Raw genomic sequence first — 14,768 nt, 5'->3', positions numbered from 1 at the left:
TACTGTTGGTAGGATTCTTGCGTTTGCCTTTCGCCATCTTTTGCTTTTTGGTTTTAGATGTTCTTAGTCTCTCTGGCTAGAGCTTGTCCTGTCCCTGATGCCCTGCAAGTCCCCTGCAACTCCTGGGGCCTGTTCCTCCAAGGTAGCTGTTCTGATCTCAGAAACTCACCCAAGAGAGAATGGAGGATCCCGCCCGGGTCTCTGGCTTAATGCGCTCTCTGGAGGTAGGCCCTCCACTTGCAGGGAAGGGGCAGAGGAGGATGCTGAACCCCCTCTGTCACTCGGAAGCTGAGAGGATCGTGTCCCTGCCGCCCTGCGGCTCCCCTGCGAGTCGTGGGGTCTGTGTCTCCCGGCTGGCTGCTCAGGTCTCCGAACCCAGGATCTTGCACATGCTAGATGAGTATTCCACTGCTGATCTGCGTCTCCAAGAACTTTGTTCTTTTTGTGGTTGACTGGTGTTTCGTTGTGTACATAACCCTGTTTTCTTTGCACGTTCATCCACACACATGGTGAAGGTGGCTACCATGAAGAGAGTTGCTGAACAGTTGTCTCTTTGATAAAACTGATTTCATTTCTTTGGTGGTGGGGTGCCCAGCGTGGGATTGCTGGATCATGAATGGAGTTCATATTTTAGTTTTTTGGGTAATGTGCACACTTTTGCTGACAGTGGATGCACCCGTTCACATTTGTACGAACGGTTGTGAGTTTCTTCTCGTCTCAGGCAGCTTTGTTCTTTTGGTGATAGTCATTCTTGTTAGAGTTTGGTGATGCCTCACTGGGGCAGTGACTTCATCTTCCAGGCAGTTAGGGACATTGAGGATTTCATGTACCTGTTTGCCATGTGTGTCTTTTGAGATATGTTTATCCAGGCTTTCTGACCACTTTGGTTTGTTTGTTTGTTTGTTGTTTTTTGGTTTTTTTTTTTTTGAGAAAGGGCTTCTCTGTGTGGCCCTGGCTGTCCTGGAACTCACTCTGTAGACCAGGCTGGTCTTGAACTCATAAGTCCACCTGCCTCTGCCTCCCAAGTGCTGGGATTAAAGGCGTGCACCACCACCGCCTGGCTGACCACTTTTATATTGTACTGATTGTCCTGTGTCTGCTGATAAGTCGTTTGAATCCCTTGTGTGCTCTGGAAAACTGACCCCTGACCAGATGGATAGTTTGCAGATATTTCCTTTTCTTCTGTAGGCTAAGCAATACCTTTCTTGTGCAGTCACTCTTAATATCACTCAGTTGCATTTGCCTAGTTCTGCTTTTGTTATCTGTGCTTTTAGGTTGTTATTCTAAAACTCTTTGTTCTCTTTGTGTGTGTGTGTGTTGTGTATGTGTGTGTGAGTGTGTGTGTGTGTGTGTGTGTGTGTGTGTGTATCTTGGGTTAGAGTGGCTGAGCCTAGACTAGGCTGACAGTCAGCAAGACCCAGCAATTCTCTTGTTTTCAACCCCTCTACCCAGCACGGGTTTATCGTTGTGTGCCCAGCCATGCCTCACTTTTATGTGGGCTCTAGGGATTTGAACCCAGGTACTCATGCTTACACAAGAAATTCTTTTATCCACTGAACCATCTTCTTAGCCCCATAGAACATTTCTTATGTTTTCTCCCAATAATTTCATAGCCGTTGGTGTTATAGTTAAGACTTTAATCCATTTTGTATTCCTTCTTTTGTTTAATAAGTTTTTATTTTTCCAATGGTAATATTGGCTAGACTTATTAATATGTTCCTCCTGGCAGCTAGGGCATCTCTAACATTACGGATAGTGAGCACTAACTTTCTACTGAAGAGCCTATACCTTCTGTACTGAGTGCTATTGACAGTGTAGTGAAGCCTGTTGACCGTAAGCATGTGGGCTTCTCTCTGTGTTCTTGTATTTCCCCTTTGGATCTTGTGTATGTTTTGGTGCTACCATGCTGTTTATGGGCTTGTTTTTGTTTTGTTTTGTTTTTAATGTTGACTTCATTGAATCTGTAGGTCATTAGGTACCATGAACATTTAGATAACATGAATACTACCAGCACACAGCCATGCAACACCTTTGCACTCTTTTGTGCATCTTCAGTTTCCGTTCATCATGCTTCATAGTTCTCAGTGTGACATCTCCTTATTCCTTTTCATCTCTTTGTTTAAATGGATTACCAAACATTCTGGGTTTTTTTTTTCTGGTTATTTGAATGTATTATTTTTTTTTTCATGTTAAGTTTTTTGTTAGTGTACAGAAATATCACTAATTCTTTCTGAATTCCTGTGCATATTAGTTCTAACAGTTTGGGTGGAGTCTGAATTTATAAAAACATACTTTATGGCCCAGAATAAATGTTGATAAACGTTCTGCATGGTCTTAAGGAATGTCTTTTGTGCTGATGTTGGGTGGGTTACTCTGTAAATGTCAGGCAGGCCATGCTGGTAGGGACATCTTCCAGGCTACTTGTGATTCCTGTGAACTTGTTTCTTCAGTTATTGAAAGTAGGAGATTGAAATAAGGCTGTAATTATAGACTTGCATAGTTCTTTTTATTATTTCATGCATTTTAGCTGTTATTGGGAACATGGGTATTTAGGATGGTTATATTTTTCTGATTAATTGACCATTTACCAATATGAAATGATCATATATATTTAATATCCTTACCAGGTATTATTGTACCCATTGCAACTGTCTTGTGGCTAGCATCAGTATAGAATATTATCATCAACCTCCTCTCTTCAGAGCTCAGGGACATATGCAAAAAAGGAGGTGGAAAAATTGTAAGAGCCAGAGGTGATGGATGCCTCTAAGGAAACTGTCTTCCAGACAGAGCAGGACTGGCACACGTGAACTCCACAGGCTGTGGCAGCATATACTAAACCCGCAGGGGGCAAGCCAGGAAAAGTACCCCCACTGAGAGGAGAGAAGCGGACATGGGGTCCTACCCCTTTCCAAGAAGCTCTCTGCAGTTGGTACTGGCTGGCAAAGGCAAGTCACTTTCCTCCGGTGGCATCTCACTGCACATTCAGGACCAGCTCGTCCCAGGAAATGTTAGCCAACACAAAACAAACTCAATGCTATTTTTGTAGACTTTTTGTTTCATTTTGCTTTGTTTTGAAAAAACATTTTTTTTTTTGTCTTCCTGGTTTGTGCTGAATAGTTTTAGGTCAGCTTGACATAGGCTGAAGTCATCTGAGAGGAGGGAACCTCAGTTGAGAAAATGTCTCCGTAAGATTGGGCTGACGGCAAGCCTGTAGGGCATTTTTTTAAATTGGTGATTGATGATGAGGTTCCAGCCGGTTGGGGGTGGTGTAAGTCCTGGGCTCTAGAAGAGCAGGCTGAGCAAGCCATGAGGAACCACCCAGTAAGCAGCACTCCTCCGTGGCTTCTGCAACAGCTCCTGCCTGTTTGAGTCTCCAACCTGACTTTCTTGACAATGAACAGTGCTGTGGGCGCATACATTGAATTAACCCTCTCCTCCCCCAAGTCGCTTTTGGTCATGGTATTTCATCACAGCAAAGCTAACCCTAACAGGATCATGTGACAGACCTAACCGTGTTGTTTTGGGAGAATTGTGGTAGGACTTTGGAACTTTGAGCTAGAATTGAATGTTCAAAGTTTGATGAGCGTAACAGTAGTGTGTTTATGTGTCAAGTCGACAAGGAGTCAGTTGTACTGAGTAGTTTATGTCGACTTGACACAAGCTAAAGTCATCTCAGAGGAGGGACCCTCAGTTAAAAAAAAAAAAACTCTATTAGATCAGGCTGTAGGCAAGCCTATAAGGCATTTTCTCAATTAATGATAGGGGAGGGTGCAGCCCATTGTGAGTGGTTCCAACCCTAAGCTGGTGGTCCTTGGTTCTATAAGAAAGCAGGCTGAGAAAACCATGGGGAGCAAGCCAGCAAGCTGCACTCCTCCATAGCTTCTGCATCATCCCCTGCCTCTAGGCTCCTGCCTAACTTCCTTGATGATGACCAGTGATATAGAACTAAAGCCAAATAAATCCTTTCCTCTCCAAGTTGCTTTTGGTCATGGCGTTTCATCACAGCAGTGCCATCCCTAACTAAGGCAAGGTCTTATGCTTGTTTACTTTAGTTTTTGTTTTTGTGTTTCTTGTTTGTTTTTTGAAAGAGAGACAGCATAAACAACATAAAGTTAGGTGATTAGGGAGATGGAAGGAATTTGGGAGGAAAACATGATCAAAATATATTGTATGAAAAAATGTTTTGTTATCGTTGATAGTGGTGGTTTTTTGCTTGTTTGTTTTTTCGAGACAGGGTTTCTCTGTGTGGCCCTGGCTGTTCTGAAACTCTCTGTAGACCAGACTGTCCTTGAACTCAAGAAATTCACCTGCCTCTGACTCCTGAGTGCTGGGATTAAAAATATGTGCTACACCCTCCCCAATCTCCCCCCCACACACATTCAAACACACACACACACACACACACACACACACACACACACAGCTGAAAAAGGTATTTTTAGTATAGTCTGACAGCTCTGTCATTAATTGGAATGTTTGAACAATTTACATTTATTGTGGTTATCGACAGGATTAAGTTTGTCATTTGCTATTTGTTGTATATTTGTTTGGCCCATCTATTCCTTCTTGTGTTTTGTTTGTTTGCTTGCTTGTTTTTGGAGACAGGATCTAATTGTATATCCCTGGTTAGCCCCAAATTAACTGTGAAGTCTAAGCTGTCTTTAGACTCAACAGAGATCTGCCTGACTCCGCCTCTCAAGAGCTGGGATTAAAGACATACACCAATACTCCTGGCTTAAATTTAAAATTTATCTATTTACTTCAAACTTTTTTTCCAGTGGTGGCACATGCCTTTAATCTCAGCACTCAGGAGTCAGAGGCAGGAGGATTTCTGTGAGTTTGAGACCAGCTTGGTCTATAGATAGAGTTCCAGGACAACCAGAGCTACACACAAGAAAACACTGTCTCAAAAAAAAAAAAAAAAAAAAAAAAAAAAAAAAATCAAACAAAAAAAATGATGTGACACTCACAAAGAATGAATAAAAAGTTGAGAGAGAGAGACAGAGAGAGACAGAGAGAGACAGAGAGACAGATATCCATCCATGCCCATATACTCACTGGAGCATGGTCAAACTCCCAGTGGCCAGACCCTTAAAATTGAGTCCTTTCCCACCTGCACCCCTGTAAGAAGCCATCATTTGTGGAGAGCTATACATTTCAGCATCCATATCACAATTTTTTCTTCCTTCCTTCCTCCTGTCCTTCCTTCCTTTATTTAATTTACATCTGGATTGCAGTCTCTACTCTCAGTCTTTCCCTCACATAGCCTCTCCTCCTACCCCCTTCCCTTCTCTGAAAAGGGGAGCCCTCCCCCCACCCCTTATCAGCACACCCTGGCACATCAAGACACTGAAAAGAAAACACAAACTGAGACAATACTGGAGATGGAAAACCTAGGAAAGAGAACATGATCTTCAGATGCAAATGTTCCTAATAGAATAGAAGAGATGGAAGAGAGACTCTCAGGCTTAGAAGGCACAGTAGAAGAAATCAGTCAAAGAAAACACTAAACATATCACAATTTTTAAAAGTTCTCTTTGCTGGGCTTTCTGGCTAGACTTAATACTTTTGTTGGGGTAGAGGTTGTCACAGAAGCCTTCAGAGTCTCTCTTAACTGCGAGTTTGCAGTCAGTGGAAGCTTAGATCATGGGTTTCCATGTGGATTCTGGCGAGAGCACAGACCACAGGACATGCAGATGGTCTCTGGCCTCAGCACATGCCATGGATCTCAGTCCTAGAGCTCAAACTTTGTGGTTGTAGCTTGTGGGCAGGGAAGCCGCCCCACACTCTCCTCCTCTCCACAGGGCAAGCAGCACAGGCTGCAGCCACAGTGGCTCCATCCTGGGGCCAGGCTGGCTTGCCTAGGACCCACCCTATTCAGTAATAACATCTGCTCCTCAACACACCCCAACATCTCACAGATGGAGTGTGTGCCGGGACCCCAGCATCTCACAGATGGAGTGTGTGCCGGGACCCCAGCATCTCACAGATGGAGTGTGTGCTGGGACCCCAGCATCTCACAGATGTAGTGTATGTTGGGACAGGCCAAGTCAGAGTGCTGGATCTGGGCTCAGATGGCAGCGGAGTTGGTCAGCCCATGGCATCTGCTGGTGTAGGACTTCCAGACAAGCACCAAACTTTACTTTTATTATATTTATTTAAGTGCTTGCTGTGGTGGAGGCACTGGGGAGGTTGTGGAGGTCAGGGAACACTTTATAGAAGTCAGCCATCCCTTCCCATCACGTCAGTTCAGAGCATTGAACTTGGTTGTCTTCAGTCCTGGCCACAAGTGCCTTTACCTACTGAGCCATCTCACAGTCTCCTTTTCCTATCTATTCTTCCTTCGTTTGGACCAAGTATTATTTGTAATGTCAGTTATTAACTTTTAATGATATGTGAATGAAAAATTCCTATATAATCACCCAGGTGATTGCTATTTCTTGTACTCTCTTCTCCTCTATAGAGATCTTAGTTTTCATCTGATCTCATTGTTCTGCCTGAAGGACAACTTTAACTTTTTTTCCCCCTAGTATAGTTCTCCTAATGATGATCCCTTCTGAAAACATCTTTGTTTCCTTTGAAAATGGTGCATTTTAATAAAGTGCCATCATTGGAATTTCAAACTCATTTACCCAGTAAAAATGATGTTATATATGTGCTAAATGTCAGGCACTCTCTGAGACCTTAGGATATATAGGATGTATAGCAGTGATCCATCTCAGTCTTCTTGAAGATTAAAATATGCTCCCAGTAGACAACTAGCAATAAGTAACAATAGAGTAGTGGGGAAAGTCAGTAAGAGCTATGGAGAAAAATAAAGCTGGGGGGTGGACTTGGGGAGATGGGGAAGCTCTCAACTGAAAGGTAATACTGAAGTAGTGATCTAGAGAAGAGAGTGGTGCAGGAGTCCAGGAGATTCTCAGCGAGCCAGCACTGAAAGCATGTTATGATCCTAAACATGCCCAGCAGGTGCAGTGCAGGAAGCAACAAGGAGACCACATGAGTCAGAGCCGACAGAAGAGCAGAGAGGCGGGCGGTGAGACTTTGGAATGAGGGGAGTCATTGAAGGGCTCTGAGCTAGAAATGTCAAGATTTGACTTACATGTTTACAGATCGCTCTGGCTACTTTATTGGATAGAAATAAACTGTATTGGAGAAGGAAGCAGGAATCGAAAGGAAGCCAGTCAGGAGGTTATTACAGTAGCCCTGTTGGCAATGATAAGGATAAATACAAGCAACCAGACCTGAGAATTGTCTGGTTCTGTACATTTTGACACAAAGGATTCGCTGATGAATTGGATTTGGATATTGCAAAGGGGGAGGTGGACGAGTCTATGAGTCTTTGGGGTTTTTTTTCCCCCTAAAAAGCTGAAGGATGATTTATTTTATGAGGCAGGAAAACTGTGGCAGTCAGGGTTAATCAGTGTAGGAGAAGGCAAGGAGCTCAAGTCTTGGACTGTTAGATTTGAAATGTCTATGACTCTTGTATATAAAGATGTTGCCTGATCAATTGCAGGCAACAAGATGGGGGGGGGGGCAGGGAAAGTCTAAGCAGTTTCCTACAAGTCCATAGTCATAACTCAGTAATTTAGAAGGAAATAGCATCTTTAACATGAGGATCCCAAGACTAACGAGAATATTCATAATGGTGTTGTAACTTTAATTTTTCAAATCCTATTTTTAATGATGGTTCTTAAATGCTTTAACTGTCCTTATAGCCCACCACCCACCAGAGACAGTGGAAAAGAAAGGATATGGGGGAAGTGGAGCTGTTTAGAAAGGTTCTTTGGAGCAACTCCCTTGTGTGTTGTCTGGAAATCGGCAGTTCAGTTCACAGTCAGCAGCAGCAGCTCGATCCAGTCACAAACACTTCACGAATACACCAGCAATTGAGTTCGGTAGAGTTGGGACAGCAAACATAAATCAACAGCGGTGGCACAGCCTAGCAGAGACAGCCAGGCCTCAGCCTCAGCTCAGGTCAGCAGGAGGAACATCAGGAGAAGTTCTTGGCTGTGCCTCTCTCAGGGAAGTGAAGGTCAGAAAAGATGGGAGACCCACAAGCTTTGCACAGCTAGCTCTATAAACAAGCCAAGCTTAGCCTCCAACACTGTCTGTCAGGCCTATTTATACCCTCCAAAAATCACATGTACTCCATGGGTCTTGTCTCAGTGTGTGTGTCTGTCTCAGCTGCCATCACGCTACCAATCAGCTTGAGTCTGTGGAAGCAACAAGAAACTGTAGCACACCACCATCTTTTGGTGCATTTCTCTCAATGGAGTTCTGACAAATGCAGCTCAACTACACAATGTATGGAAGACCAATACATGCCTGTTGTTAGCAAAGAATCCTTCATCACATGTCCTTTCACGTGCTTGTTTCAGTAGAACATCCTTTCACCTGTGTCTGCCTCAGCTAAACATTCCTTCACTTGTTTGCCCCAGGAAAACGTCATCCAACCAACATCCCAAAGAACCCTTAAGTTCCCACTTAATGGGGTACTTTGCACAAAAACTATATTTGGGGGAAAGTCCCTAAGAGAAATGAAAAAAGGGGGGAGGGCTGACGAGATGGCTCAGTGGGTAAGAGCACTGACTGCTCTTCCGAAGGTCCTGAGTTCGGATCCCAGCAACCACATGGTGGCTCACAACCACCCATAATGAAATCTGATGCCCTCTTCTGGTGCGACAGAAGACAGCTACAGTGAATTATGCCAGAGCGAGCGGGGCTGGAGCAAACTGGGCTGTCCTGAGTTCAATTCCCAGCAGCCACATGATGGCTCACGGCCATCTATACAGCTACAGTGTACTCATACACATAGAAATGAAAAAAAAAGGCATAGTTGTTGAGTGATACTCTACAGTACTGAAAGTGTGTGTGTGTGTGTGTGTGTGTGTGTGTTTACTCATACCCACTTCCCTGTGTACACACGCAGCAACACTGCTGAAGCCAAATTAAAAATTTTGTATATCAGGGCTCAAGAAATGGCTTAGTGGTTAAGAGGACTTACTACTCTTCCAGAGGGCCCAACTCCACATCTCAGCATCCACATCAGGTGCCACATAACTGCGTGTGACTCCAGCTCCAGGGAATTAGATGCTGCTTTCTAACCTCTGTGGGCATGGAAACAGATGTGCATATACCATAGACACATACACATAACTTGTTTATTACTGTGTTGTTGGGAGCTAAGTGTGGTAATACTTGTCTCTAATCCTAGCACTCAGCAGAGGCAGGCAGCTCTCTGTCAGTTTAAGGCCAGCCTGGTCTCCAGAGCCAGGATGGCCAAGGATACATAGTGAAACCCAGTCTCCACAAACAAACACAAACATGTTGGTGGAAGTCAGGATGAAGATTATTTTAGGGAGGATATAAGCTGCCCGTTTATATTTTAGACTTTTGGACTGCAGAGATACCTCGGTGGTTTTGCCTGGGGACCCAGGTTGCTCTCTCCAAGGACCTGGATTTGAGTCCCAGTACCCACACGGCAGCTTACAGCTAACCCTAACTCTGGTTCCAGGCTGTCTGATACCTTTCTCTGGCCTCCATGGACACCAGGCACACAGTGTAGTACAGACATGCATGCACCAATATACATAAAATAAAAACATTTGAAGTTACATTGTTCTGTTAAAGTTTTGCCACCAAATGTGTTGTCTGGACTGTGGCTTTGAAAGCTGTGCTGTATTTCTAGGTGATCGTAGGCATACAAGATTGATCATGTAAGCGGGTGGGAGTCATGTTCTGTAAATAACTAGGGTCCAACATGGGAAGGGCAGAAAGTAGTGAATGAAGGAACTGGGTTTACAGCATCCCTCTTGACATCTGAAATGTTGGCTTTTGAAGCTTAGAATTTAAAATTCGGAAAATTGTGAATTTATTATATAACTAAAATTCTGAAATCTGCATAAGAAACTATAAGGTAGAGATTGTGGGACCCTATAGAAATACTCCTAGCTAGAGTTATTTGTATGTTAATTATTTAAACTTGAAGCAGTAAAGTTTGCTATATAAGGTTGTTTACCTTACAATGTTTTGTTTTCTTCTTCTAATCATTCAGTCCCTTAAGACCTGGTTCTCTCTCTTAGATATGTGCGGCCATGTCTTCCCTGACATTTTCATTTAAGTGCCTCAGTTTTCTCTCCATAACTCACTAGTCTGGGAAAGTATACCAAGTAAATCTAACAAAATCAAATACCATGGAGGTAAATCCAAGGCCTTCTCTTTAGGCTCAAAACGAAGAAAGGAAAAATAAGATTTACTAACATGGGTGGTGGGTTTCGGGACTATTGATTTCAAACTCTTCAGTGGGACTACCCCGAAAAGGCTGAAAGGCCCCAAGCCCCAAGGGATGGCTAGGTCTTATCCAGAAGGCTGGGATGTGCTGTAAGCTGTGGCACCCTGCATTAAGTAGCATTGACACGCTGGAGGTCAGGAAGGAAGACAGCAGGTTTGTGGGGTGATGAAGGTGATTGCTTGGCTAAAGAAACCAGGGCACTGAGGTCTTGCGGTGACTCTGGGAAAGATCATCTTCTTATGTATGTAAAAAGGAAAGTTAGACTTTTAGAAGAGATGATTTATTAAAACATGAATGAAAAAATGGGGCTCAAGACCCACCTCTCTATTAATCTGGTCTTTTAATTTTATGTTTTAGAAGTACATCACTCACCATTATATATATGAGGAAGCTTGACAATGCAAGGGAACCAGCTACAGAGTAAAAGAAAAAAAAAAAAGTTCAGATAGGAGGTTCAATCTGAGAAAGAAATCTGCTTTAAGAAGTGTTTTTATGCCGGGCTGTGGTGGTGCACGCCTTTAATCCCAGCACTTGGGAGGCAGAGGCAGGCGGATTTCTGAGTTCGAGGCCAGCCTGGTCTACAGAGTGAGTTCCAGGACAGCCAGGGCTACAGAGAAACCCTGCCTTGAAAAACTGAAAAAAAAAAAAAAAGTGTTTTTATGTGTATCATGGGAACACTGTCACGTTTTTTCTCTCTTCAAGGTTTTTGAATCCAGTGAAGAATCAGGGTGTCTCGTTCTCACGATCGTTGTATCAGGCCACTTCTTCATTTCCCAAGGACAGACACTGCTGGTGAGTTGTGTGGCTGACAGCCCAGTCTAAGCTTGTAGCTCTGTCATTTCCTTGGGCCCTCGAACTTCAGTCTTACTGAAAGTCATTGCGTTCAACTAACTAAGGATTTCCTAGCATGCTTTAGCAGTGGAAAATTCAGAAACATACTGATTATTTCCTGCCTTGAAGGGGTTTTTGTTCTAGTGATCAAAGTAGATCAAAAGATTGCAACTAGCCAGAGTGATAGAGAGTTCTTAGTTGGAAAGATTGATAGAAGACAGGCTGGCCAGGTAGAGAGAGCAAAAACAAGAACAAAAACAAAGAAGCAGCTAAAAGAAAACAGAGCATGCTGCAGTTCTCTGGCAGGGCCTTCATATAATGCTGACTCTATAGAGAAGCGCTTGTCCTTCTTATTCTGAATATTAGACATTTTAGGAAACACACAGAATATTTAGAATAAAATATACAAGCTGGACTCAGTGCCACGTGCATGCAGTTCTTGAGTTCACAAAGCAGAGGCAGGAGAATTACTGTAGGTTGGGGGACAGCCAGAGGCTAGTCTTTATTACCCAGCTAGAGACCAGAGAGCAAAGAGAGGGAGAGAGAGGAGAATCATCCAGTCACTGACCACTTTGCTGTGAAGTTCAGGGTCTGTTTAGTAGAAACAATATAAATAAAGAGAAGACAGTTAACTTGTAATCTGATCAAAGAAATTGTCCTAGAAAGAGAAGGTTATATGAGATTAGTACATCATTGCTTGGGCCTAGTGTCTATGTAGATGCCATAAAATTATACTATAGATATTTACTAAATATCTACACAGCATCATAATTTATTCATTTATTGAGCAGTTAGTTACTCTTTTGTTGTTGGAGGAGCCTGAGGGTATCAGAGCACACAGTGTAGGCAAAATCCTGTCATGGTGGAGTACCACCCACCTAGTGTTGAGAGGCGTTATAAGCCAGCAGGCTAGGTATATGTAAACACCTTAACTTGGACATACTCCCTTTCGAGCTCTGTTAAAATACAATGGCAGGATCTCATATATGTGCATTAGAATGGTTCATGTTCCACTAAGTGAAATACAGTGTCATCATCTCATACTGTGAGACCTGCAGAGCCAGCTTTGAAGAGTCGCCGTGGGAGTGGCCTTGTTTCCTCTCTACCTGCTACCCTAAGGGCTAGCGTTGGTTTCGGAAGACTAGGCTTCTGTAACTGCTGTAAAGACTCCTCCAGATGACTCCTTGCTTCTGAGAGACGCCTGGGCCGCTTCTCCCTGTCAGAGTCATGGTTCTTGCTGAGTGGTGGGATCCACCAGGTCCCACCTCCCCCATGCTTGCTTTCTATTCATCTGTCATTGTATAGTTTTGTTAAAAAACTAGTCAAGTTTTCTTTGTATCATGTGGTTTTTTTTTCATTGACTTTACAAAGCTAAGCTTACCAAATTCAAAACAACCCCTGCTAAGAAATATAAGAGGAACTGCAATTATTTGATGCAGGTTACAGTAATACATATATCAATCATATTTATAATTTCTCAAATTTTTTCAAAGTTATTTTGACTGTTTTGTTATTTGCTTTTTTTTGGAGTGCTTTGACTTTGTAAATCAATTTGGGAAGAATTTACTTGTTACTATTGAGTCTTCCAACTTGTGGGCACATTTGAACTCTACTTATTTATATCTGCTTTAATTTCTCACAGCAGTGTCTTATACTAATAGCTAGAGATTCTGTGTGTGTGTGTGTGTAGAAAGTGATTACTTTATTTTATGGGGATACAAATCTTGTATAAATAAAAAGCTCTTCCATTGCTGGCCTCTGGCAAGCTTTTGTATCACCCAGTGATGGCATCAAGCAGCCACAGTTGATAGGTAGGAGCAGCCACGGTAGGTGGCGCCCTCTAGTGTTAGAGTTGTTGTGCCAATCTCTGGTACTGGTACTCTTAGTCCTGGACAGGTGCTAGAGCTCTGTGTAGACCCAGGAAGCCAGGATTTCTCAGCTTTGGGCAAAGGCTTCTAGATCTAGGTATGGGGATTCTACTGCTGCTTCCTCTACCATTGCTAACTAGTGGCCCTGAGGCCTCACCCTAGAGTAGCTCTCCATGTACCTGGCCTTTCCACTTCTTAATGTAGCATGGCTGCTGGCCACTCTGTTGTCACAACTACCTCTGCTCCAGTCACAGCTGTTAATTCTTTTTGTGTTACTAGTTCAGCGTGTTTCAGAAAAAGTAGGCAAGAAGGACCACTTAAGAGAAAACTCTTAGCCGGGTGGTGTTGGCACACACCTTTGATCCCAGCACTCAGGAGGAAGAGGCAGGTGATCTCTGTCAGTTCAAGGCCAGCCTGGTTTACACAGAGTGAATTCCAGGATAGCCCTGTCTCAACAGCAACAACAACAACAACAAAAAAAAAAACCCCGAGGGCTGGTGAGATGGCTCAGCAGGTAAGAGCGGGTAATTGCTCTTCTGAAGGTCATGAGTTCAAATCCCAGCAACCACATGGTGGCTCGCAACCACCCGTAATGAGATCTGATGCCCTCTTCTGGTGCGTCTGAAGACAGCTACAGTGTACTTATAATAAATAAATAATAAATTAATCTTAAAAAAAAAAAAACAACCCAACCACTAAGACTCTTGGGCTTTAAATTGCAGTAATGGGGTGGCATTGGGGACAGCAGCGGAGCTGCCTGCCAACCAGCTCACCAGTTGGCTGAACAGCTTGTTTTGCAGCACTTACAGCAGTCCCTCTGCTAAGCCACTGGGAGGGGTGCTCCACCTCTGAATTGGGGGGAAATGATTACATGGAAAGTCCCGAGCAAGGTTCTTGAAACCCTCATGCCTGGACTGCACCCTCAGCAGCTGGAGAAGCCGCTGTGGTTGCCCCGGAGCTTCCTCAAGCCAGTCAGGAAATGTCCAGAGTAACTGGCTCTGGACAAAGGAAGGATGGTTTAACCTGCCTGCTCCACCGACAGCCCTTTTCTTCAAGGAGCTAGAGCAGCAACAGAGAACCCAGTAGCTGCCCATTGGAAATCAGATGCTCTAGCTTGCAATGTCTTTGCTTATTTACAGGGAAATAAACATGAGGAGTGTTTTAATAACATACTAACATTAATGTTGATTTTTCACAGTGTTTAACAGTGTTTCTTACAATGACCAGCACCTGTTCAGTGCCCTAGGGAGAGAGGTCCTGCACATCTGTCTCAACATTCAAGACCTGTTCTCTGGGCCTAGGAAGATGGCTTCATGGACAAAAGCACTTGCTGTGAAAAGCAAGAGGACCTGAGTCACTTCCCCAGCACCCATGTAAAAGCAGGCATGTCCTGTGTGCACATAACCCCTGTGTGCACTGGCAGGTAGAAGTGGGCAGAGCCTGGAAGCTCACTGGTTAGCCCAGCTGAAGTGGTGAGGTTCAGTTTTAGTGAGAGATTAAGGTAGAGAGTGATAGAGGTATGTGGCTACATGTGCAGATGTGCACTTATACATATACAATGAAAAGAAGATATGCTCACTCAGCAGATGTCGTGTCTCACTAGTCACGTGCTCTAAACCACATGTCTAGAACCTGACTCACTTGGTGCAGGTGAAGCCTGCTCCATAGATCAGCGTCTGCTGTTATATCTCTGTCCTTCCCTTATCTCTGGTAGCCACTCACCTACTCTCTGCTTCTGGGAATTGATCTTTTTGACTTGTTTTTTTTTTTTT

General features: G+C 43.6%; 1 protein-coding gene across 2 annotated transcripts in view; it reads left to right on the top strand.

Moving 5' to 3' along the window:
• Rec114 (REC114 meiotic recombination protein) overlaps positions 1–14,768 on the top strand; it is a 100,930-nt gene that overhangs the window by 27,907 nt on the left and 58,255 nt on the right. The window contains exon 2 of one of the 2 annotated variants that reach the window (XM_031345908.1): positions 11,000–11,089. The exons of the other annotated variant lie outside the window; for it this stretch is intronic. Within the exon in view, the coding sequence (XP_031201768.1) occupies positions 11,000–11,089 (90 nt within the window). The remainder of the gene's footprint in view (positions 1–10,999; positions 11,090–14,768) is intronic. 2 annotated transcript variants of the gene reach the window in all.

This window comes from Mastomys coucha, unplaced genomic scaffold, assembly GCF_008632895.1.
Source record: "Mastomys coucha isolate ucsf_1 unplaced genomic scaffold, UCSF_Mcou_1 pScaffold23, whole genome shotgun sequence".
Lineage (NCBI taxonomy): Eukaryota > Metazoa > Chordata > Mammalia > Rodentia > Muridae > Mastomys > Mastomys coucha.
The sequence above is the reverse complement of the archived record's forward strand: the minus strand, read 5'-3'. Positions and strand labels throughout refer to the sequence as shown.